Source organism: Varanus komodoensis, unplaced genomic scaffold, assembly GCF_004798865.1.
Source record: "Varanus komodoensis strain SLA01 unplaced genomic scaffold, ASM479886v1 scaffold22, whole genome shotgun sequence".
Lineage (NCBI taxonomy): Eukaryota > Metazoa > Chordata > Lepidosauria > Squamata > Varanidae > Varanus > Varanus komodoensis.
Genome location: NW_025335606.1, coordinates 9,403,809 through 9,430,562, shown reverse-complemented (window position 1 = coordinate 9,430,562; position 26,754 = coordinate 9,403,809). Strand labels below are relative to the sequence as shown.

The 26,754-nt window shown below is 43.2% G+C and overlaps 1 protein-coding gene across 1 annotated transcript in view; it reads right to left on the bottom strand.

The window, feature by feature from the left end:
- Window positions 1–26,754, bottom strand: part of DCC (DCC netrin 1 receptor) — a 647,852-nt gene that overhangs the window by 228,515 nt on the left and 392,583 nt on the right. The window contains exons 10-12 of the mRNA XM_044431047.1: window positions 14,635–14,783; window positions 12,876–13,014; window positions 4,169–4,218 (exon numbers count right to left, since the gene is read on the bottom strand). Of these exons, the coding sequence (XP_044286982.1) occupies window positions 4,169–4,218; window positions 12,876–13,014; window positions 14,635–14,783 (338 nt within the window). The remainder of the gene's footprint in view (window positions 1–4,168; window positions 4,219–12,875; window positions 13,015–14,634; window positions 14,784–26,754) is intronic.

Genomic DNA, 26,754 nt, shown 5'->3' with positions numbered 1-26,754 from the left:
ATAGCACCTGACTGCATGGAGTGTCTCGTCTTTGTTTTGCCTGCATTGGAGCTGCGTTGGGCCAACAGCGTTCCACAGCTCTTAGTGAGAGGCAGGCAGGCAGCCCGCCTCCATCCAGTGGAGAAGCTGCGCAAGAACATTGCAATGCGGAGTCAGAGCCCAGTATTATGGCAAGCCCAGGAATGCTCAGGGTCAGGCTTAGAAAGTGGAATTAGCAGGTGCAACACCAGAGGGATATCCCGTTGATGCAGGCAAATCTGCAAGCGATGGGTTGTAGGGCTGCAAAATCTTCATTGGGAGTTTCCAGAGGAGATGTCTGCTCATTAAATGGAAACTGCTTCACTGGCCCTGCAGTCATTTTCATGACATCTGCCAAAGATCTTTTGGTAAAAGCTGCTTGTATGTAACCAGCCCACAGCTTTGTAATAGCGTGAGCTCCGGGTCCCCAGAGCTCTTGTGAGCACCCTCCATTGATGGTCTAAGGTGAGGCAGAAAAGGATACCCCCTGCTCTGCCTTACTAAGATAAAGTGTAAAGCAACCAGTGTCAAAGGCTAGTTTTGCACATTTTTTATTTTTTAGATTAATATCCTCCGGAGAAAGCTGTTACCCCATTTGAACCAGGACATTTGACATTACAACTGTGCTATTTTGTTTTTCTTTGTTTTGAAAGAGTCATTTTGGATGGGCTGGGGAAAGGGTGCTAGTCAATGAACCTTCCTTGAAGCAGATCTTGACCCAGCGAGATCAGAAAGCATTGTGGACTATCTTCCAGCCTCCAAGCTCAGGCCAGCCTCTGACCTGCTTAGCTTCTACATGGTGGATGTCCTCTGTGCCTTCAGACCATAGTTACAATATACATCTATATCAGTTATAGCCTGGTTATATTAGCACCTGAGGCAGAAACTCCCACAAGTACATTCTTGGCAGTAAGAATACAAGAATGATACATGCAAGGAGAGAATGAGACTTTGGACCCTAGTTATCATCTGGGAGTGGGGGCAGGGGACACAGGATATCTGGATTCCCAGATCTGAGGTCAGAAGCAGAGCTCCACTCTTGGTGCTGGGAATCCACCCTCTGAGATGGGCAACTTGACCTAGGGTAAAGGGTAGTCCTAGCAGAGGAGACTGGAGTTGGCAGGATGTAAGGAGTCCTGGTGGCATTCCAGTCTCCTTTTCTTTCTCTCCAAACAGCCATCAAGCTAAAGTGCAGAGCAGGAGGTACACAGAAAAGTGAAGATTTGCTATGTTGTTATCCTTGGAAAACTCTGAGTTTGGGGTTGCCCACCTCAAGGGCACAGTCCAGAGGGTTGCATCCTAATTAACTGCTTGTTGCACTTTCAAGATACTCCAAAGCAGCTGCTGAAGGAGTTGATTTACTCTGCTTTCTAATGCAGCTATTCCTGAGTAAGCTTGCTTAACTGGACAAGGCAGGGCTCCTATTCCATTTGGGATCAACCCTTTGCCCTGCCGTTATCAATATGAGCCACATTTTCCATCAATAGTTGCCAGCAAAACTCTTGACGAAGTGCTCCCTGATCGCCTGATTAGCAAAAGTGGACTTGATGGAACAACAATCATTTGGACCCAGAGTTGGCCACAGAATCAGACTCTAAGAGTGCTTCTCAAGGACACCTTCTTAAACTGGGGAGGGGTAACAACTGGGGTTGGTCCTGGGCCCAGTGCTGTTCAATGGTTTTATGGAAGATTTGGTTGAGAAGGTGCAGGGAAAGCTGATCCAGATGCCAATATGGGCATCTGCCATGGCAGAGTTTTTGTATAATGTAGGGCAATTTGCCAGAACTACCTCCAGCTGTGGTGAGCTGTGAATTAAAATGCTTGCACCAAAATTCAGTGAGTGCTTATTTAGACCCAGTAACGTACAGAAGACAATTAGTGAGTTCTGTAATTTGCTTTGAGAAAAAGTTACTTCTTCACTTGTTTCCTGTTCTTTTCCCTGGAGGATGCTTCTTCTCAGGGCTTCTGCCACACAGATCTGTTACTTCATGGGTGACATGCAATCCTTTAAAGTCTATGCCAGAAAGCTAGCATTATATTTTACATTCCAGATTGCACCATCGAGTGTTCCGTAAGAGCAGTGTCTCATTAAAAGCATCAGAAAGAGCCGTTCTCCTTTCCTGGAGTCAGCAACTGCCTTGCAAAGTCTCGTTTGGCAGCAATTAATAACCACCCACATCTGCCCAATTGTAGCAAAGCAGGGTGGCTTCCTTAATTAAGCTGGCTCTTTGGTACCTGTGACACTTTGGCCTGTGAGAAAAGATCCCGAACACCTCCCTAGCTGCCCTTCAATCACAAACAACTGCAGGCACCTGGGTTGGCCAATGCTGCTAATGAGGTAGGATAAATAATACACAGTCAACACAAATACCTGCGTGGCACATTGACAACAGTTATTAGCTCCATTTCAAGACTAATCTGCTTATGACAAGGTATGTTTATTGGACCTTGCTAATGCTGAGCTGAACAATTTGTATGATGAGTTTCCAAATCACCTTTCGCGAGGTTCAAGGGGAACATGGGACTCACCCACCAGAGCAGTTGGGAGCAGGCTACCAAACAGAAGAGGAAACGCTTCTGCCATCCATGCACCCTACCCAGCGAAAGCTGCTATTTCCCTTGCCTCAAGCTACCCAGAAATGGGCCATCACTCTATGAGGGTGGTACATGGCTTTTGGGAAAGGAAAAAAACATGCTACATCTTTGGAGTCACCAGACAGTGGCTGGGATTCTCTCCCCCACCATCTCCAGATGAGTTGTGAATTTGAGAGAAGCGGCATTTGCCCAGCGAGGCACGTGTGGACCAACAAAACTCAGGCTCACTGACGTTCCCCCAGTATCAGCTCACCCCAACTCCTATCAAGCTGTTTTTGTTGTTCTTGTTTGCAGGTAAAAACATGCCTTGCATTTTCCAGCTCGATACATCAACTGGACATTTTTTTTAAAGGTGCACACTTTTTCACACGCACTTCTCAATTGGATACATTTTGGAATGCGGTTTTTGTTGATGTGCCAATGGTGGCACAAACACAGAGATCCATGCACTGTGACTTTCAAGTGCCTTTAAATCTGCATTTGAGTCTAGGAGGTGTGAAGTAGATACATTCTGGTCACCAAAATGAACGTCTTTCACGATCCCTGTGCTAAGCCCAGCACCTACTGCCTTGCTATTCAAAATCAGGCTGCTTTCCCCATAATCTACATTAGCCCAAATTGGTATATGCATATTTAAGAAACTCTGAATAATAGAAAATTATCACAAATGAGGATTTGATTCAAATCAAAGGCAATAATGCATTCACTACAGAAGTGGAGCCGCAATCGTACAAGTTAGAAAGGTGTGATCTGGCATGCTTCTTGGATTACATAAGAAGTCTGAAAAGAGTTTGTTCATCTATCTCCCCCTCAAAATGTGTACTCAGACAACTGAATCGTATTGAAGAAAACTGAACGCATTGAATAACTCAAAGCAAATGCATGTCATGATATCCTGAATATTGGACAGACCTCAGTGAAAGACTTTTGCCCATATGTCTCTCACAGTGAGAGGCATCACATTGGCTACACTTGTTTAGTTATGATGTGGGTATCCCACCTTCCTTCCATCCTGGAACTCAAGGTGTGGCCCCCAGGCGGTCTCCCATCCATGCCCTGGCAAGACCCAGACTTGCTTAGCTTCTGCATGGTAGCTGCCTCATATGGCTTCAGACCATACCCTGCGAGCTAAAGCTAGAAAGCTGAAAGGTATAAACATGTAGCCAAGACACCGCAATTCCAAGAGAGGTCTAAAGGGAAAGCATTTTGTAGATTGCTCACGCAAATCAGCAATGATCTGAATGAGCACACGGAGAGTACCCTACATCGATTACGGTACTTCCACAGCAACAAAGCACTTGGATTCAGTGCGCACATAATCCCAAATGCTCCAGTAATGGGCAACATATGCAAGTAGGACATTTTGCTCTCTCCTGAGTGTCATACCAGGAATACCACAAGTGGGAACGAAACTCTCGCAGCGGCAGTATTCCCCTCTCATTGTGTGTTTGTGCGTGTTACAGTAGCATCAGGCAGTGCACAATTCATTGTAGCATGGATACACAGAGATACAATCATGGAAGGTTTCTCACAAAGGGGCCAGGCCCTGACTTACCTTTGAGTTCACCACTTCCAGAGAGACATTCTGAGGCATAGCACTTGGCACTGAAATGGAAGGGGAGGGGTGGATGAAAGCGGAAAAGCTGCGATTAGAGTAATTGAGGTCAATGACAGTTTTTCTATTCTTTCTTTTAAGAAAAGAAGAAATCCATGAACCACTTGCCCTTGGTTTATGATGGGACAGCAATTGTGAAAAGCACCCCGCTGGCACCTTGGAGCTCTCCCACAGATGTGAAAACTAAACACGTCTGTCCCCTTTTCTCCCATTTTCAACACACTTTCTTGCCAGCCCATTTATGAGCTGAGCGATTGCTTAGTGATAAGCTTTGATTAGTCCTACATTGCTAAATGACTTTATACTAAACCATTTCCCCCTTTTTTGGTTTTTGATGACAGATTCTCTGTGTACAATAGGACCTGGATCTCATACGTTATGGACCCAGAATGGCCATTCACACTGAGCGTTAGACAGGTGGTATCTGGAAAGAGGTATCATAGGCCAGCACGGTCAAGCAGCTGTCGGTAGCCTGAGACATCAAGATGTCCCACGACCTATCCTACCGCCAACTCAAAGACCCATAATCTGGCGCGCACTGCGCAGCACCAGAGGATGGATGGCTGAACCAGCACCTGCTTCTTTTAGTCCGCCCCACTCCAGCGCTCCTGGGGCTCTGGCATAGCCTTGTCCCAGAGTACTATGGGGACAACCAGAGTCATCGTTGGGGAATCAGACTGATGGACACCAGCCCCAACGCCTGCCACTAACATGGCTTTTGCTGGGCACACCTGCCACCACCAATGGAAGGGGAAGGAATGGGACTGCCATTACAGAGGGCATCATCCATGGACAGTCACCTTTGAGGGAGACATAGTCACCCCACTAAAGTTTGCACCCAATAGTGAAATGCCCAGGGACAACCTGTGGGTGTCCACTTGGTTGGATTTTAGGTGTCAGATGAACATGTGATACTCTCCAGGAACATTTGGATGGTATTTTAATGGTGCTTTGGCTGATTTATTACCAACAAGGTTTTTGTAGATGTCCATTGCTGCCCAGTGGACCCTTTTATTGCTGCTTTTTAAGTTTTTGTTCTTCCTTTGGACTGATTGCCATTCTAGTTGCCACCAATAGCCGCTTTGGAAAGCTGATCTAGTCCTGAAGGGCAGATAGCAATGGCCTTGGAACCCCCACCTCCAAGAACAGGGGTTCTTGACATTGGCCCTTTTAGCTCATTTTATTCAAATATGCTGTTTTTAATGTATCAGCCATATTTTGGAAATCTGAGCATTTTGAGACTCCTAGTTAAAAAATAAGAGTGCCAAGCTAAATATAGCATAACTGTTTAGAATATAAGAAGCCTACATTTTCACCTTGGAATCCCTGAGCTGCGTGAGCTGCTATCATGCATCACATAAGTTCATAGCTTTTATCGTAGAGAGATTGCAAAATCAAAACCTCCTTTATGGGCATATTAGGAAATCAGCTGTTTTATTTCTGATGAGAAAGCTGTTGGTTATTAGAAAGTTCAGTGGTTTAATTAAAGATCAGAGTGATTAGAATATTATAAATAAGAAGACGATGCACCTGTTTTCTCGAATGGAATGGTCTATCATCAGACATTGATCTTAAACATTTGTCAGCCAGTGGATTTACATTTTAATGGCTTTCATTTGGTGCTTCAACCAGTCTGGAGCAAGTGTTCAAAATAGCTAGTTGAGCTCCTTTGAATTCCTTGCCAAAGCTCATTTCAACTTGCGCCTGCATCAGATTACAAGATTGGTTCCTTTTGTTCTAGTTTTCATGCATTTTTTCCTCAAAAGTACACCTCAATGCTGCACACCTTTGTAATGTTTGGGTTTTTTCTCCCATTGAGTAAAGCATAGTTGTGCATCTTCTTGTTCCTGGTTAAAAACTTATGATTCCCGCTTTAGGTGGAATCAGCCACTATGCTGAGCATTTTTCCCACTAGTGCTTCTATTGATACCCAGACTTTTCTTCCACACTGTTCCTGCTGCCCTGATTACTGAAATAGTCCTACACTCAAGAGCCAATGTGGGGGATTAAAATGGCAGGTACTAGCAGCAGAATATGCCAACAAGGCCGGCTTCTTCTCCAGCCCTCTGCCTCAAAGGAAGGGGAACACAGCCTCCTCTGTCTCCATCCACTCTTCTATCTCTCTGGTGGTTGTCTTCATCACCTCCTCTTCTGTCTCTTCTCCTTTCTGGGCCAGGGAGCTTTGCCATTGGCTCCACCACTGGAACTTCCAAGGTGGAGTGAGGTACTTCCAGACTCCCTGTTCAGCCTGGAACTGCTGGTTTGGTTCTGCTGAGTATTACTAGTCCTTTAGGTCAGTGAGGTTTTCATCTTTGGTGGGAAGTCCATACAGGGAGACCAGAAGTAGAGAGATGCATCCCTTCAGGCAAATTTCTACTTTTTCAAGATGCCCTACTCAGATGGCAAAATTGAATTTGGTGAGTCCATCCTGCTTAAAGGAGCTTGCACAGAGATGGAAATTATTCTGTTCCAGCAGCTCTGGAGCAGCTGGAAATGGAGAGGGCTGTCAAGATCTGGTGGTGATTGGTCAATCTTTTTGGTCACAGGAAGACCAGAAACACCAAGCTAGACCACTGTTCCATTTAGATCAATATGACTGGCAGGAAGGAAGGAGTCACCAAAAGTAGGAGAATGAGTGGCATAATGTTTGCATACATTGATTTGGAAATTATTATTATAATTTAAGTAGAAGTACAATGCATCTAACAATAGTGGAGAAGACCGTGCCCAGGTGAGCTGTGGGCCTACCTATTCAGCTTGCACTTGAAGGACTAACTCTCGCTAGTTCTTATGGTGCATTGTTGTTAAGCTGGATTCAGAAAGGGCAGCCCTTCCAATAGAGAGCATCTTCAAGTTGAGGATAGTCCTTTGGCAGCCTGTCAAAGAGAGGGCTGCCCTGTGTAAAGGAGAACACCCAGCCACCCTAGATCAAACAGATGGCCTTTTGTATGAAAACCATGTACTTCCCCCATGGACTACACTTCTGATGATCTCCCTAAGGGCAGTCTTCCCCAATCTGGTGGCCTTTAGAGCCACTTGGACTGCAGCTCCCAGAATTCCCATCCAGCAGGGCTACTGACTGGGATTTCTGGGTGTTGCAGTCCATATGTATCTGCCCTAGGAAGTTTCTAAACATAGGAACAGGAATAATCTCAGCTGACGATCTCTGTGACACCTGGCTACTTGGCTACAAGCAGATCCCTCAGTCGGTAAGTCTCCATAGCAAGTATCTTGTCTGCAGCCAAGTGATCAGCCCACAACTTTAAGGTCACCTAACCTGGTACCTTTTTAGAACAATAAAGCAGGTAGGTAGCTAGCACCCAGAAAGCCTGATGTTGATTACATTGTGACATTAAAAGAGCGATTAAGTTTTCTCAGGATGGCTATTGATGTTCAGTTACTTGGTTAAAACCATCAACTCTCTGTGGATCTATTATTTGTTTTTAAAGCAGAGAATGCCCTGATGGTGGAAGCTATAAGGTAAAATCCTTGCAGCAACTATTTAGAGTAAAACTAATATAACTATCGACAAGAACTGTCCTAGTGGACAAGATAGATGGATCATAGTGGGGTTGTATACATGTGCCCATCGTAAGTGGTTTGTACTGTTAATATTTTTCTTGATATCAAGGAAATCTGGTTCTCAAAATCTGGTTTGATAATTCCTGGAACTGGGAGAGGAATAGTAATTCCATGTGATTTGGTCTGTGAGCTTACTGGGTAATTCCTTCTTATTGATCTTTCAAGGTAATAGGATTGACCTACTCATGAATCTGTACACTGTGTAGCAAAGTCTATCCAAAAACAAAAAGAAAAGAAAATACAAACAGAACACCATATACAAGGCTTGGAATACAAAATAGTAAGAAACAAACGAAGAACTGTATCAGAGAAAGCTCAGCAATCATAGTGGGACATTTAATTTCTCTTTGCCAGCTTGAGGCAGCAAGCTCATTTCTCACAAAGAAAGTATCCTGTGTGAAAAGGGGGCCTTTCCAATAGCGTTGTTTCGCAAAGAGTTTATTCCATTATCTGCCTATTTTAAATAACTTGGGCATTTTAAAAGCCATCACCGGCTGCATGTAGCCACTTCCAATGCACTAACATCATATTGCTTAGAAGCAATGGAAGTTTCTGTGTGCTGAGTGAGCTCTGAGACCCTCTTGCTTGGTAGGGTCTGCCATGATGGACAAGCCCTCACTAAAGTTCCAAGGAGGAATCTTCTCTACTCCCATCTGGAGATGTCAGAGACCTGGAATTTTTTGCTTGCAGTGGACCTCTGCATTTCCCTGTCTGCAATACTAGAAAGCCACAAAACAAACATGTTGGCTTCATAGTGAACATATCTTTGCTGTGGCCAGTTATGCTCATGCAACAATTAACTTCTAAAGCACTGTCGGTTGTTTTCATGTGACTCCTTCCATTGTATATGTTGGTGTCTAGGACTGAAACCTTTGTCTTTCGGTGCACAGTCCCATTTATTGGGGTGGACAATGTGTGATCTCAATTTTAAAAGAAAATGGCGCTGTCCATGGCATCATTTATTACTCCTAGCCAATCTTAATTTTTTGAAATGAAAATAGCAGCCTGTTTTTTTTTTAACAAGAGAAACTATGTAGGAAGCACAACCCTTAGAACTATTTTTTATTTGTTTGTTTAGTGACAAAATCGTGCCCAACCCATCACGACCCCATGGACAACACTCCTCCAGGCTCTCCTGTCCTCCACCATCCGTCAGAGTCCACCCAAGCCCACACCTACTGCCACAGTGACTCCATCCAGCCACCTCATCCTCTGCCGTCCCCTTCTCCTTTTGGCCTCAATCGTTCCCACCCAGCATCAGGGTCTTCTCCAGTGAGTTGTTCCATCTTATTAGGTGGCCAAATTATTTGAGCTTCCTTAGAACTATTAAGTATCTAAACATCTCTTCAAAGTTCTACCTGAAGATTTAAATTATTATATTGATTAAAACCCCAATGGAACCTAAGGCAGCTGACATATTCTTCCTCGTGCCCCTCCCCTCCTGTGAGGTAGGTTAGGCTGAGACTCAGTGACTGGTTCCAAGCTATCTAAAAAACTTAATGGCTGAGCAGGGTCTGGAACCCAAGTCTCCCAAGTCCCATTCAACACTGCAAGCACTAAAGCACACGAACTTTTGGAATGCACATTTTCTTCTCCCATCAAATAAAGTCTCTAATGAGTGTGCAACATTTATAATATAGAAGATTAGTATCAGGATAGGGTTTTTCTTTCCCACTAGGAATTGACAAAACTGGCAAACCTGTTTTATTTCAGTTTTTATTTTTTCCATGGCCAGGCTAAATCTTGCCTCCTTTTTCCTGGGTAGAAATTCACACAGATTTTTCCCCCAAATGTCTTCCTATGATATGACAAACAGAGAAATCTATCTGCTGTCCAGCATATAATTTTTTAGGTGCCAGATAAAGGCACCTAATTTTATTTTCTCACATATATTAATGGTTTGTACATTTCTGAATATTTTTAACTCAACTGTTTTTATTGGTGTTTGGTGGTATTAATTGTTTATTCACTTTAATTGAATGATTTCACAATTAACTTTTGTTTCAACTGCCCTGAAAGCTGCCCTGTCATTTACATTATGAGGGCTGATATAAATAAAAGATAATTCACATAAAAGTCTACAATCTAGCCTGTTAAGCTAAACTGGGATGACACCTTGGTGTGGATGAATCTGTCAGGTTCAATTTGGGTACAATTCAGTGCCCCGTGGCCTTGATACCCACCATGATCTTGTGCTGAGTTTTTTTCTTTTTTTAAAAACTGGATGGCCATTTTTGACTGTCCAGATTTAGTGTTGGGGAGGAAAGGCAGCTGTGATGCCAGCTGGAATCAGCATTAGTCACAGCCTCTGCCTCGTTCCCACCCACCAGCTGTAAGGAGGTGGCCAGGGGCTGAGAAAATGGGATGGTGTCCTTTATTGTTTTTCCAATGGTAAATAGGAAAATATAGCTTCTGCATAGCCTGAAGTGCCAGATCCTGCCCAATCTTGAAAGCTAAGCAGGGTCAGGCCTGCTTGAAATCTGGATGGGTGACTTAAGTGTTGTGAACTGCCCAAACAGCTTCAGCTACAGCAGGTATAGAAATGTATCACCATCATCATCATCAGTAATAATAATAATAATAATAATAATAATAATAATAATAATAATAGTTCTGTACTTTTCCCACTTTAGTTTGCAACTTTTTAAAGTCTGCCTGAACAATTGCATATATTAGTATGACTAATTCCCCAATTACGTGCCTATATTATGCATGCGTTTTCATCCACATTTTTCAAGTCATACATTTTTCAAGTAGCTTGCCCTAAGATAAAGCATCCTCATGTGGGCAGCTCTGCAATATAATAGTGTTTATGCACACATTTTTTTTGGTATTAGTTGATGTATTATTTTGGGATTTGTTTTCATTTCCCAGCTTCAGGCAGTATCCGATGATATTGCACTAGTGGAAATGTAGTGCTGAACTATGTACAAGAGGGAAATCCAGCTGGATACATTTGGATGCATCAGGTTATACAACCTGTTGCACGGTGGGTTGCACAAGCGTAATGCACAGGAAATGTGTAATGCTTGTGCAAAGGAAAGGCTCTGTGCTAGTGCTATATGAGCTTAACTGTATGGTTTGGTAAGTCTGCGAAAAAAACCCTATTTTTTCCCATCCCTGCTTATAGCTGCTATCTGGATCATTAGGAGACCTTACTGCTGAACAGAAGAGGTTTCCAGCCTTTCCAAATGCCACAGCAGCTTCTTCTTGACCCATTTTGCTTGAGAAAAGTAAAACGTTTGGAAATTACATTCCTGCAGATGTTTTTCTAAATTCCTGCATGAACACCAGTTCCCCTCTCTCTCACCCCATGATGGTCTTAGAAAGCCGTGGTTCCTTGCTCAGGCCATTTCCTGCTCTTCAGAACCTGAATCCAATCTCCATCAATTATAAGCAGTGCTAATTTTTTCACATTATTTCCTCTCTCTTCTGCTTTCCTAATTATACACATGCGATACTTTATTCTGCCAAGCTCTGTTTTGTAGTATAAAAGGTATCTCAATTAGATGGCTAGGTACAAGTGGCACTTGAAAATATATTAGCGGAATGTCAGCCGTGGAATAATAGACTGGAAGTCCCCAAGTAAGGTAGTGGCATCAGGTGGAACGTTCATTGCAAGCCCTACTGCTTACCGTGACACCTAGACAGGGGTATGAACCATCTATCTTTGTAAGGGTCATGTGTCCTCTTATTAAATTAGGGACCATCTCACATAACCAGCAATGAATGGAAAGTGCTTTGCTAGGAGTAAACGCTGGCCACTACTGAGAGACAATTACGAGTGGAAAGGCTGTGCCACCTTGAGTGAAAGGAAGAGGCAGGAACGGAGCAGGGACACTTCTTACCCAGAGCTATGCAAGCGTATGGTTAGCCTCCCCCATTCTCATGGTCTCGGACAGCTGCTATTCAAGCAGGTGGCCACTCAGTTAATCAGGAGTCACGCACTTGGATGCTACTTCTGGTGGCCTTTTTGCAAATAAGGCAGTATATACCTGGCAATAATATATACGTGAAATTGAGGAATACATGTGGATTTTGGCAGCCTTTTTCCTGCTAAGTTTCGGCTTTAGATTACGGCAGGGATGTCGAATTTTGGGCCTCTTTGTTAAATGTAGCCTGCCTGAGACCTCAGGATTGGGGTTCCCCTTCCACCTTCCTCAGCTCTGCTGCCCTTCCTCAGATTGTCAAACACTGAATGGTGTCATGGTGTTTCTATGGTTTCTGAACCCCTTAACATAAAAGGTTGAAATGTCTTAGTTCTTGGCAGTATAAGATTAAAGGCCAAATCCTTTCCATGTTTACACCAATAAAAAGCTTGGAACTCCCAGTATGCCCCAGGACTGAAACTTGTGGGCCTTTTCTTGGTATAAGCATGCATGAGATTTTGCCCTTACGTTAAAAGATGCTGGCATTTTTTACTTTGGCCAGACTTTGTTGTCTTTAGACCTGCCCAGCACTGGAAAGTGTCTGCAAGAGCTTCTCCAAAACCTAAATTTGGTTCTCCACATCTCTAGTCTCTGCCTCTGTGTTTTTATTGCCCTCACATTTTTGTTAACCATAAGATTTTAGGCTGAAGTAGGGTAGGGAAGAACTAAAACAGTTCTATCCACCCCAAGCTGGCCAAGAACAGTTACTCATTCAGAGATGCAACAGCAAACTCCCAGCAAGGTTGCTTAATCGTGGATTGCCCCTTTGTGATTTTAATTGTTCCACTTTCTCTAGACTATAGTTATTCCTGGCCTCATCTCTTTTTCCCCTGTGCGTATGTTGCTTGCTTGGGTTGGCTTTAATAGTTTCCATTCTTCACTTCTGTTGGTCACACACTGGTCAACATCTTCTGCCTCTCATCCAGGGAAACCTTGTGGTCCCAGGCCCTTGCTCCTAGATCCCCAACTTTACAAATGCTTGAGATTCCCACCATGGGGCAAACTATGGTGTGTTTGATTTGCAAATGAGAAAACAAGATGGCCATGCCTAGTCAAAATAAGAGGGTAAAATAATGCATGACAGATGTTCCTTCTTCCCCCTTTATTAGGAATATGTATTATTAGCTCTCTCTTACCATCTGAAAGGGTCCTGACTGTCAGGTCATCAGTTGATACTCCAGGGCCGTAACGGTTGTAAGCCAGAAAACGTAGAGTATACTCTGTGAATTTCTTCAGCCCTTCCAGTTTGTATGATAGGTTGTCAACTTCTATATTCTGGAGACAAAGGGAAACACGAACATTATTGCTGTGCCAACTTATTGCACAGATTAGAGCATAAGACTATAGTTTCACTTTATAAGTGTTTGTTTTATGCATCCAGAGATGCACACGGTTTATTTATTTATATATGTAATTTTATTTGTACTCATACTTTTCAAAAATGGACCTTAAGATACCTTATGCGAACAATGAAAATGTGTTTCAGAATAACAAATGCACTGGAATACAATCAAAACACGGCAATTGCAGGGGGAAAAAGAGAAACAAAAATAAGAATTGAAAATAGCACCCAACTCAACAAACTCTCTTACAGGACAAAGGTTTTCGTGGAGAAAGGACCTGCCCATGAAATAACAACAGAGAACAAGCAACGCTAGGCTCCCCTAAGCAGGGTGGAGTTTCACACCCTGGGAAAGACCCTTGAGGAAACCTTCTCCCAGGCCCTACCAAACATTATATCCTGAAGATAGTCGTCTTGAATGAGGTGTCTCTCCAAGGAATCTTAAGACCTTAGCTGGTTTGTATGGGTGAGGGTGGTCCTTTAGGTTGACAATTCACAATTGTTACCATAGATGCATGCCCCAAATTTAAGATGTTTTAGCCACATATTTCCTTGCTCATTGTAAGCTCCACTCCCTCTGTGCTAGCTTTAACCTGAACCCCATCAGCTCCCAGGAATGCAAAGTAGACCTCTTACTGGGTCACTTCACATGTCCAAGAGAAGTAAGAAAAGGTATTTCATGTTATATCAGTAGCTACATAAACACCCCCTTCCTTTTCCCTTTTGCTTTCCCTTTCTTTGCATAAGCAGAAAGAGGATGGAGTGGTTACATGGTGATCTCCATGCTGGCTAAAAACACATCTACAGTGGATTTAAGGTATAATTCTATGCATGTTTAGATAAAAAGTCCTACAACTCTCAGTATTCCCCATAGCAGGGTGTTGGCACTCCAGAACTGAATTTAGATGTCTACACTTGTCTTTGGAAGTACTGTTTAGAGTGCTATTTATCTGTTTAATGGGAAAGTAATTGAATTAATCCCAAATGTGTATTTTGTGAAAATTATGTTGAGAAATTATGTGATTTTTGTCATTTTCTTTTAAGTATCATCAATTAAGACAGCCACAGGATGGGATGAACTTCAGAATGAGTGCACACAAAATTGGCATGGACTGGAAATAGTCGAATCTGTCTCTCGATCCCTGAATCAGACCACGTGTCTCTCTCTAGCCTAGCAACCTCTTTCCAGCCGTGGCCACCTGAATGGAGCTACACTTGTGCAAGCTGGCCTAGAAGGCAATGCCGTTCCCTTATCTTTGCCCTTCTCTCAGCCCCTGACTTGCTGCTTCTGAGCATGGTGCCTTGGAATAGCCATGTTGGCCAGTACTGAGACCAGGACATCTGGAAGACCAGAAGTTACCCTAACCCGAACCCAAGCCTGAACCCTGACCCTTGGACAGAGTTGATGAAAGACCACACTGAAACCCTAGACTAAATGTAGGATTTCTGGATGTAGGGTTATATATCCTACATATAAATGTAGGGCTTATATGGGCCTATGAATTTCTCCTGGCCCCTTCTGTTCATGAATGTAAGTTCATTCATTTGCTCACCTGTTCTTTCCCAGTAGCTACTTCTGTACAGTACAGTCTATAACCTTGGACTGGACCATTTGCATAGGCAGGGGGTTCCCAGGTAATAAGAATTGAGGTAGGTGAGGTAGAGACAGCCCTCAGGTTTTCTACTGGTCCTGGAACTTGTACTGTTTTGGAAAAAGCAAAAGAAAATAAGTAAAATTAAGATATTACATGAGATTAAAATAACAACCATGATTGTAATACTTACCATTTGACATGTCACCAGTGTTCCTGGTGCTTTATAAAGTGACATTGACAAGTCCCTGCTTCCAAGGAGCTTACAATCGAAATAGAGAGGAGGGAAACCTCAGAGGTGGAAGGGAAGGAGACACCGGGCATTAAACAAAACGAGCTATTTATTTATTTTAGTTAGGTCCCACCTTTTCCTTTCCAAAGAACTCCAGGTGGCTCCTGCTCTTCTCCATCTTATCCTCACCACAACAACCCTGTGAGGGAGGTTGTGCTGAGGGTCAGGGACTGGCCCAAAGTCACTCGGCTGGCTCTGTGGCTGAGCAGGGACTAGCACCCAGATCACCTGAGGCCCAGATCCAACTCTTAGCCACAGCATTACACTGGCACTCAAAAAGCACCGATTCTCAAAGGAGATTTGAATTCTCACACACAAGCACAGCATCCTGGACCCTTTCCACCAGCCCATTCCTCTCAGGGCTTTAAATATATGAAAACATGAATGCATACATTCCTTGGCCTGTTCTCTGGGAACTGAAACAGCTTAAACTGCAGGATATGCATGAAACAAAACATCCTGTCTAATCAGTCACACCCTCACAAAGCCTATGCACCAACATTAGGGACATGCAGAAATCCCTGAGCAAACTTCCAAGGGGTCAAATGGTGGGTGGATGAAGAGGTCATAATTCTTCGTTTCTTCAGCTCCAATGTATTTTTAATGCACAGACATATACTATAAAGAACCCATATGTGATTATAGTATTGCAATCTGACTTGGTAGATCCAGGTTTTCGTTCCTGCTCAGCTGCGAAGGACACAATATTATAAATAAATAAGTATCCCTGGTGGGAGAAGAGACAGACAGAGAAAGCTGGGGAGAGGTCTTTTAATGCTTCCTCCATTTAATTCCCGCACATGGCACCTTATCTCCATTCATTTGCAAGTGAGTCTCCTCTGAAGGAGTTAGCAGGAGGGGCAACACTTTGGTGAAACTGCTCAATGTATTTGAGCTAATTTGGGCTGAGAACCGCGTAACTCTAGTGTAATTTGTGCAAATTGTAGAGGAGAGGCCCCCATTTTGAATGCATTTTCCTGGCTTTTAAAGACAAGCAAACAACATGTAAAATCCTCACCCATTTCAGAAATGGGAGTCCCTGTGCTAGCTTGACTTGCAGGAGAGTATGTCACTGCCATCACTAAATCAAGAAAATCCATCAAATTCTCATCCCAGATAAGGTTCCTCACATATTCCTAGTTTGCATATCTTGGCTTTCTAACGTGTCTCCACACCTGAGTATCTTTCACAAGCCACAGAAAGGAAGCATTTTTATTCTCACTTAACTGGGAGCAAATGTTATTTTTCTTTTACACTTTGTTGCTATCTGCTCCTTGAAATGAGAAAGTATACGCTGAAATAAGTACAATTATGAATTAATTACATTAAAACAGAAGGATGTTTCACTGGAGACCAAGGCCAAACTCATTCACAGTAGTGTATTTCCCATCACTATGTGTGGCTATGAAAGCTGGAAAGAGAAGAAAGCTGAGTGGAAGAAAATTGAAACATGGTGCTGGAGGAGAACTTTGTGAATACTCTGGACAGATAGAAAGACAAAGAATTGAATCCCTTAAGAAATCAAGGCAAAACTTTCCCTGGAAGCAGAAATGATGGCACTGAGGCTCTTGTCCTTTGGACACATCATGAAGAAGGCCAGACTCACTAGAGAAGGTAATCATGCTAGGGAAAGTCAAGGATAGAAAAAGAAAAGGAAGACCAACTATGAGATGGTTCAATCTATAAAGGAAATCACAGCCTTAAGCTTATAAGAGCTGAGCAGGGCTGTGAAGAGCAGAACATTCTGGAGGGTTTTCATTCACGGGTCTCCATAAGCCAGAGATCACTCAAGGGCGCACAGCATGGAAATGGGAAACATCAGTGCTGGGAGTCCCACTGGAGGTCTTTGTGGGGTTGGATGCCGTTTTCTGACTAATCTCTTCATCTACAGTGGGAAAGACAGAGAGAGGCAGCCATGAAATGTACCACGATTGCCTTCTCTTTCAATGCAAAAAGTAGAAATCAATGGAAAGCTGACAACTTCGTGTCAGAACCCCCTTCCCATAAAAAGGAACTTTAAAAGGCTCTTCATATTAATACTGCCCTGTGAAATCAATTTAGTTAGCATACTTTGAACACGATGCTCAGGCTTTTTATTTCACTGCAAGAGGGATGGTTGAACTTTTGAGCTTTACTTAGTGTGCAGAAAGTCTTCAGTAAATTACTGATTAAATAATAACATGCTGAAAATTAATTCTTGTGGTTCTTTTCTATTCCGTAAATGTTCTTTTTAAGGTGAGGCCTGTATTATCAGTCCATTGGGCCATCTGGGCTTCCCAGCCTTGAGTCCTCCAATGTTTTAGCTGCTAGCTCCCACCATCCATGGTACTGATGCATCATCCATATTGGGTGATGAATGCTGCAGTCCAACAATTTCTGGAGACCCATGGTTGGAGGTCACTGCTGGCCCAATATTATCTATTGTGACTGCTCTTGAGGGGAGGTTTCCCCAAAACCTTCCAGGTTATAGAGTGAACCAGATGCTGTCAAGAGAGGGGAACTTCAGGTGCACACCATCCATGCAATGATTTCCCTAGAACGGCTTGCCTGATGTTTGATTATTTACGGGGATAGGATGGCAGGTAAGAATATTTTTATTCTTCTAGGCCATGGGTCCTCTAAGTAAGGCCCATGGGCTGGATCCAGCCCACCATGCCCATTTATCCAGCCCACTTCAGAGGTTTTGGACTCGCCATGCATGCACGCATGCATGCGTGGCGAGGTGGCGGCTTGCTTGCTTGGAGAAAATGATCTCCACGTGAGCAAGCTGCTGCCTCACTGGCAGCACTTGCTCACGTGGAGATTGTTTTGGACTTGCTCGGAGAAAACAATCTCTGAGCACACATGCATGCGCACCCCCTGCCCCGGCCCGCGCCCCCCACCCGCACTGCCTTGGCAGCCCACACCCATCACCGGCACCTTTCAACTGGCCCCCGTTGAAAAAATGTGAGAATCCCTGTTCTAGGCAGTTCAAGAATGTCTTTGTGCGTGTAGAACTTGTCACTGCTTTAATGATGCGCCTGGTTCTTCCTCTGGAGAACAGAATCCTTGAAGAGCTTGAGTCAGAGTTACGCAGATGTCCCAGGCTGCAAACACAGTGGGCGCACGCTCCTGAGATGACTGCAGTGGTAGCCCTCTGAACCCGGGGAATTTTGGCCATGCTATGCAGATCTGGGGAGAAGGGCAGAAGCAAGTGTTGCGTCCAGGTTCCTCTCACTCTGCAAAGCATCTAGATAACCAATTTCCATTGCCCCAGGGCAGTTCTCCAGAGTGGGGGGAAAGGAGGCACCAGCATTATTGCAACACATGGTTTCTAGGTGGCTCCGGTCATCTCCCTCCCCTTTCCCCAGGATGCTCTTATGACCTTGGAGAAGCAGCAGGCACCACACTTTCTGGGCTGGCTGGGTAGGTGGGTGGGCAGAGGAATCTGGGAATGGACGCCTAGCCAAGAGATGTCAGCAATTTTCCAGTCTTGGGGCAAATAATCCCTCCAGCCCTGTAGTCATCTGCTTGCAGTCCCATGAGCATAAGATTGTGCTGCCTAGGACACCTTCACTGGCTGACAACTTCTCCTTTGTAGACAAATTCACATTTACAATCTCAAAATATGTTCTAAGTCTTAATGGGCCTTAATAATGAGATATATTAATCTTTTGCTCTTCCTTAAAAATACATTTGCCTTTCCATTTTTCAATCTGATGCTTTGCAAGCAAACACATTTCCAGTGTAAGCCATTTATGAAACTCATTCTCCTTGTTGATCTATAGAGAGCAGCTTTTGATTGTGTTTCCTTCTCCTTTGCCTTCTTTTGCTCTCTCCCCTCTCTGTTTCCTTGCAATTAATAGCTTTAATTACATTTCTGTAACACCTGCTTCCTGGCTGAGTGGAATGCTGCAACTTCAAAAGATGTGGAGGCAATATAATCATCATCACAATGAACTGATTTCTCCCCTGCTTTAAACACGTCCCTGAGTCGTGATGACTATTTGGCAAAGAACAACAGCATCACACAATGACAAGATCATCAACATGCACACATTTGCCGTACAGATGGCGATCCCATTTTCTCAAAGCATACTCACATTACAATGCTCACATCTTTGGACTCACATGTGATTGAGGATGTTTGGTAATAGTGTTGTCATTATTTCAACAAAACAGAAAAGAAAAGAAAACCCAAAGATTTGCGAACTCTGCTCTCAACAAAGCTTTATTTTCTCTCTCTCTCAGTTAAGAGGACCAGAAACTACACATGCATTCTGAACTCAAGAGGTTACTAATTTGAATGTCAGTGGCTTGTGCAGCTCAGTTCCCAGAAGCCCACTCTCCAGACTCTATGAACAGGGAAGAAAGTTCAGCACCAGCCTAGGAGCACTCAGTATTCCAGCATTGTCAAGTCCTACTGGTCTCGTACAAGCTGGTTGAATTCTTTTTAGCCATCTATGACAAGGACCACTGCAAACGTGTTGGTCTGGCCATGGCTGCTAGAACTTTGTTGCTTGGAATGGTTTTCAGTGGCTATGAGAAACCTGTCAGAGGGGACACTCTATTGAAGGCCAGATGTCTGTAAGATAAATATGGATCCTCCAAATACCATGGTGAAGTTGCAAAGCCTGTTACCTTCCAGATGTTCTTGAAGAGCAGCTTTGGTGTGCCGTATACTTTTGGCCTTGGTAAAGTCCTCCCTCCCTCCTTCATATCCAAGGCCTAATGTTAGGAAAGGAAGTAAAATATCTCTCTGGATATGCTAAATGTTATAAACCAGTATCATGCTGATTTTTTCATCAAAACCAAAAATGGTTTGAGTATTTTGGCCTTTCTTATAGGGGATTATCATAGGAAAAACTGCTGAACATATCAATAGGCAGAATGAGGAAGTTCTTCCTTAGAGCAACTAAGTTAAAATATGGATGTCCGAGGCCAGTCTTCCTCCAGTTAATGTCCTTCAAATGTTTTGGTCCACATTTCCTAGATTTTCCAACCATTGGCCATGTGGCTTGAGGCTGAGGGGAATTGAAGTCCAAAACATCTACAGGGGACCAGGATGGTGAAGGCCCTTTTAGCCAGTCATCTTCTCTTCCAGGTCACCTAAAATGTGACCAACTTATTCACTGTTGGAAAGACACACACAGTGACAATCTTGTTTTGCTCTGCTTGCTGGTTCTTGGAGAAGCTGCTATCTCTAAGCATGGCTGCACCACAAAGCAGTATAACAAATACCACAGAGTAAGACAATGTCGTACTTTTATGTGACTGATACGAGCTGCTAACGGTTCCAGGCCAAGGAAATGAGTACAGAGAGATGCAAGGTGGGTTCGGACTCCCTGCAAAGGATGAGCAACTTCATTCTGTACACTACAATATTGCACATAGTTAGAGATATTGCAAATTCTCTTGGGAGGCAGCTGTACAGATTTCTGTAAAAACATTCAATCCATGTCTCACACATTTGCAGGCACTGTTGATTCTACTGTCTGCTCAGTAATGGAATCACACAATGTTCAGTTTTAGGTGTTGCTTTTTATTACAACCCTTCTGCAAAATTCCAAAAAGTTAACATAAAAAGAAAGAAAAGTCTGCAAATCCACAGAATTTGTGCAATTTAGTGTAGAATCCATGGGTGGGATTCCTAGAAATTCAAACTCATTTGACTCTGCTGTGGACTGGTAGTTATTTTTTATTCATTTCACTGAATTCTCAAAGCAATGCTTTCTAATTTACTTTCACTCAAATAAAAGTCTATTCAAGCAATGCTTAGGGCTTTCTCACACAGGAGTGTACACACACACACACACACACACTGCTTAAAGCAAAGTTTGAAGCAGATTTGGGAGGGGAGATGTCTCTGCAGATAAAAGATCTGAAGAATGTGAAGGGGACAGCATTTCCATAAAACTAGTGACATTACTCAAAGGTATTTCTCATTTCCTCATGCTGACACCAGCTTTCTCCTAAAATGAAATGTGGAATTAATTATGAGGTACTTCTTCAATTAAACAAAAATTCTGATAGAGCTTGAATGTGAACCAAAGAAGACTAGTGAATATATTAAGGTATTCTTATGCATTCTCATGGAGAATATATTTTCTTGATAAATACAAATAAAGGGCTAACAAAACAATTGCCTATTACTGGCAAAGAAGATATGATGGTTGATCACATCCATAAAGAGAGCAGTGGTGGTTCTTTTAAGTACCACAGTTCTAAAATTTCACACTGGGACATTTTTCTATAATTATCTAATGGAGGGAACTCAAAAAGGACAGCTCTTTAAACCCTCCAACAAAACCACTAGCTGGCAAAAGATTGATAATACCGTTATGGAAAGAAAGGCATTTGTACTGTATCTACCTCCAACATCAAAGACTCCATGTCCACCATCTAAACAGGATGACTACACTGATTTCAGCTCTGGTATTCAATAGATAAGAAGTTCATTACCCCTTGGCAGATTTAGGCTAGTATAAAGAAAGCTGGAGGAAGACAAATAGATTTCATGGTTGGCCCTCGAACAAGAGTTTTAGAATAATCTCAAAGCATCTAAAATTGTTTGTGTTCTTTCAGGAGAAAGAGATTAGATCTGTTTTGCTTTGTAGTAATGGCCAAATCTTTTCAGATTATGTCAAGCCAAAAGGGAATGAACTGTGTGGACAAGTTACACAAGGTCTATTTAATCACCACGATCTTTGATGGAACAGAAGATGAAGAGAGGAAGTTGACTGTCTCCTTGCATCAGTCCTGAAGTCTGAAATATTTCATAATGAGAAGGTGATCTGGCCTTTGGTTTGAAAACAAACTAAAAATGTCCCCACACAACATTTCCAACATGGTTTGAAGCCAATTGTTTCCACCAGTTACTATAGCACAGGGGGCTGAGTCAAATAACTAGTCCCCCCCCCCCCCAAACTTCATGGTGATCATTGAAATCCAGCTGTGGGCTAGGGATATGCAAGTCAGCAAAACTCAAGTTTAGCTGGGTTTTCCAGATTCCACTGGGAACCCCGTTCTGAATCATACTTATATCAAATTGCAAGCATCATTTTTTGTACAGAAATTAGCATGTATTTTCCCAAATACGCACACATCAGTTGTGGACATGTTTTAAAGTATGGAATTTGGCCCATAAATTAAAGAATGTTTCCTGCATTTGGGGGAAAACCCCCACAATTTTTCTCTCCAAAAGTATTCCTTTTTAACATGTTTCCCTATTAGTATATTGCATCACAAGCTCAGAAACATATGGTCTGAGACGGATGTTTTATCAGCATTGTTTTATTAGTATTATCAAATTTGGATCTTGGTGTTGTCCAAAGGCATGACTCATCCATTCCTATTCCAAACTAATTCATTTGAATGGGATTCAAATATCAGCTCCATCCAGCATGAGTACTTGAGTGTTCTTCCAGCTCTCATAGAAGAATGTTAATTATTTAGTCATGACCAGGCTACAAAAGAAGGCAGTCTTCCCAATCAGTTCCACTCTCTTTGTTTTGTTCTCTGCCACGAAGCTCTGATTCATTAACATTCGATGGTTCCTTCAACAATCTACCTCATCCACCAATGCACACATTTGAATATTCCTCCATGAACCTGGGTGCATTATTCCTAGCCATTAGCAGAATCTCCAGGCCATTCTTTAATCTTATTTACTTATACCACTGTTTGCTGGAATACTGCCATTCCCCTTTTTCATGCAGGGAAATCCTATAGCTCCTATACAGACAGGCCACATGGTTCCTCAGAGTCCCAGCTCCAGCCTCAGAAATCCGCTCCAACATCAGGGCTAAGGCTCCTTGCTTGGAGCACCCTTTGGCTCTCTGTGCAGGCAGTGTGGAAAGCATCATGCTGCTTGTTCCCTTGAGGTCCCAAAGGGGGTTAGTGGGCATTCTGGAGACAGGGCGGGCAGCAGCTCGGCAGCATCAAGATAGAAGCCCTTGGCCTCTTTCCCTCCTGCTCGAAGCATCAGCCACCCAGCCGTTTCACAGAGCAAGAGGAGCATGGAGGTGACCTTGACGCAAAGGCCGCCCTCAGTCCTACAAGTTCTGAAAGTTACAGGCATCCCCAACCCCAAACCAGCTTCAGATTCATGCCCCTGGATGCGTTACACAGCTGCAGTCTGTCACAACTGGGAGAGTGGCCCACTGAGAAGTCACAAGGATGCTCTGTCTGTGCTTGCTTACAGACTCCCTTGGTTTTCTTTTGACTGCAGACACCAGATTCCTGTTCTTGCATTACCTTACAGGCTGCAAAGTTTGCTCTGGCTTGGGTAGGAGAGCAGGAATGGCAGGTCCACACCGAGCCATACAGGCAGCCCTGAGTGTGTCTCTTGCACCCTGCAGGTTCTGCTGAACACATGAGGGGACCCTAAGTGGTTAGTGGTCCTCTCAGCTAGGAATTAAGGTCCCAGAACTTGGGCTTAAAGGTCAGGCAGATGCCCATCTTTCAAAGTATGCAGCTTATCAGGGTTGATCAGTAAAATGAAGGCCCTTTAGGGCATGTATCACTTCTGGGATCCCTTTCCAAATAACATGTGTTGGACTTCGTACTCTGTTCAGTCCACTGAGTGCTGGATTTCCATATAGACTGAAGAAGGGACTGGTAAGTTACAGTATTGGAGGAAGGAGAGACTTGGACAAAAATACAAGTGATGTTGACTAGAGCTAAGTGGATCTTTTATAATTAAGTGGCAGAAGCTAACTTCCTTTTCCATGTTTGTTTTGCTTTATTTTCAGAAATAATATCTTGCTTGCAGCTATTTTCTTTACAAGGAAATACTTGTATATAATTGCTCTGAATACTCCCATTCTAATTATTGATGTAATTATGATTACTGATGTGGCTTTGCTGTTATAATCATGGCAGTTTACCTGGAAAGGACATCACAAAAATATACGCTCCAGTTCATTGGGTCTTGTGGCAATACTTCCAGGCAATGGGATACAATTAAAATAAATGTCTTCCTCAATAAACAATTAATTTTGCCAAGGAAAAGACAGAGCCTTCCTACAGACAGACCTCAAGAGGTGCTGAGGCAAACAAAATGAACTGGAATTTGAGTTGAGGCAATAGAGCTTGGAGAAATCATAACATGGCAGGTGGAAATAGCACTGCCTATTCCCTTACCAGGTGCATGATTTTAAATTAATTAACTTCTGGAAACCATTTATGTGTGTGTGTATGTTGTTGAGGAAAGGGTTGATGACACAATTTGAGTTTCAATAGAGAAAATGTTATAGAATATACATGGTCACGGAGATCCATCTGTAAAAAGATAGTTTTGAAATGTGCTTGTTCATAACCTGTCAAGAAATGTCAATTTCCTTGTTTGTTTAACTTTTATTTAAAGTTTCATATACTGCCCCATTCCCAGAGGATGGTTTGTAAGAAATTAAAACCAACAGTGACTATCATTGACTAAAACCAATGTCTTACATAAAACTGATATGAAATCTAATCTGGGAAGGCATATGAGAACAGATACAACTTTGTTGTTGTTGTTGTTGTTAGTCACAAGTCACGTCTGACCCATCGTGACCCCATGGACAACATTCCTCCAGGCCTTCCTGTCCTCCACCGTCCCCCGGAGTCCACTCAAGCTCACTCCGACTGCTTCAGTGACTCCATCCAGCCGTCTCATCCTCTGCCGCCCCCTTCTTCTTTTGCCATCTATTGTTCCCAGCATTAGGCTCTTCTCCAGGGAGTTCTTCCTTCTCATTAGGTGGCCAAAGTATTTGAGTTTCATCTTCAGGATCTGGCCTTCTACAGAGCAGTCAGGGTTGATCTCCTCTAGGACTGACCGGTTTGATCGCCTTGTGGTCCGAGGGACTCGCAGGAGTCTTCTTCAGCACCACAATTCAAAAGCCTCAATTCTTCAATGCCCAGCCTTCCTTATGGTCCAACTTTCATAGCCATACATTGCAACTGGGAAAACCATAGCCTTGACTATATGCACTTTTGTTAGCAGGATGATGCCTCTGCTTTTTAGTATGCTGACTAGGTTTGCCATAGCTTTCCTCCCCAGAAGCAAGTGTCTTTTAATTTCTTGGCTGCAGTCCCCATCTGCAGTGATCTTTGAGCCCAGGAAAGTAAAATCTGTCACTACCTCCATTTCTTCCCCATCTATTTGACAAGAAGTGAGAAGACCGGATGCCATGATCTTAGTTTTCTTAATGTTGAGTTTTAAGCCAACTTTTGCACTCTCCTCCTTCACCCACATCAAGAGGTTCCTTAGTTCCTCTTCACTTTCTGCTATTAGAGTGGTATCATCTGCATATCTGAGGTTGTTATTTCTCCCAGCAATCTTAATTCCAACTGGTGATTCATCTAGCTCTGCCTTTCTCATGATGTGATCTGCATATAAGTTAAATAGGCAGGGCGACAGTATACAGCCTTGCCGAACTCCTTTCTCAATTTTGAACCAATCAGTGGTTCTGTGTCCAGTTCTCACTGTTGCTTCTTGACCCGCATATAGGTTTCTCAAGAGACAAATAAGATGGTATCAGTACTCCCATTTCTTTAAGAACTTGCCACGATTTGTTGTGATCCACACACTCAAAGGCTTTAGCATAGTCAATGAGAGATACGTCTTTAACGCTCACTTAAAATGGCAACCTGAGTTATCAGACGCATCTCCCCTGGCAAACCGTTCCAAAAAGTGGAATGCGTGGGCAAAGGCCCTCCTGAAGGTATTCTGGGCCCAAGCCATGAAGGGCTTTAAAGGTAATTATCAACACTTTGTATGGTAACTAGAAATACATTGGCAGCCAGTGCAAAGACTTTAAAATAGGCAATGCACAATCTCTCCATGATGTCCCAGTAGTTGCCTAAAAGTTACCTACACATGCACTACTCTCTCCTTCAAGAAGAGACATGGTTGCTGAATCAGCAGAAGCTGGTAGCAGAGACTCTTGACCATGGTTTCTATCTGAGCCGACATCTGAAGGACCAGGCCAAGCTGCACCCCCAAACTGTGAATGTGGCCTTTCAGGGGGAGTGTGATCCCAGAGAACTGGCTGACACACCTCTAACCCTGATTTTGGACCCTTAACACCACGTGCCTCCATTTTGCCTGAATTCTACTTGAATTTGCTTTTTCTCATCCAGCCCACCACCAGTTTCAGGCAGCCATTCAGACAGGAGATGCTGTCTCTATAAGAAACAGCGGATGATGTAGGTCTAGTGCCATCAGCATACTGAAAACATCCAGCACAATTCCTCCAGATGATCTCTCCCAACAGCTTTATGTTGATGTTAAACAGCAATGGAGACAGAACGGAGCCCTGTGGGACTCCCTAAGTCAACTCCTTCTCAGATTATCACCTTTCGGAATGGACCCAAAAGGTAGGAATGGAACCACTGTAAAGCACTGCCTCCAATTCCCAACTTTCTCAGATGATCCAGGAGGATACTATGGTCAATAGTATTGAAGACCACTGAGAGATCCAACAGAAGCAACAGGGACACAGTCCCATGTCAGTTCTGACCATTCAGTAGAGCAACCAAAGCAGTGTCTATATAATAATTAGCGACAATAATAAATAATACATAATGACTATATGAGGTAGGTTAAACGGCTTTGCTTAGCCTGTGATAGAATGACTGGCCCATGGTTATCCATTCCCTATGGTTTTGCTCAAGCCATTCTATGGATCTGTGCTTTTCCAATCTAAGCAAAGCATCCTAGCCAAGACATCATCCCCATTTTCAAGTGACCAGTTCTCATTGTTTAGAAAAACAAAGCAAACCAAATGTTCAGTTGTTTATGTGCATTAGCATGCAAGAAGGGGCTT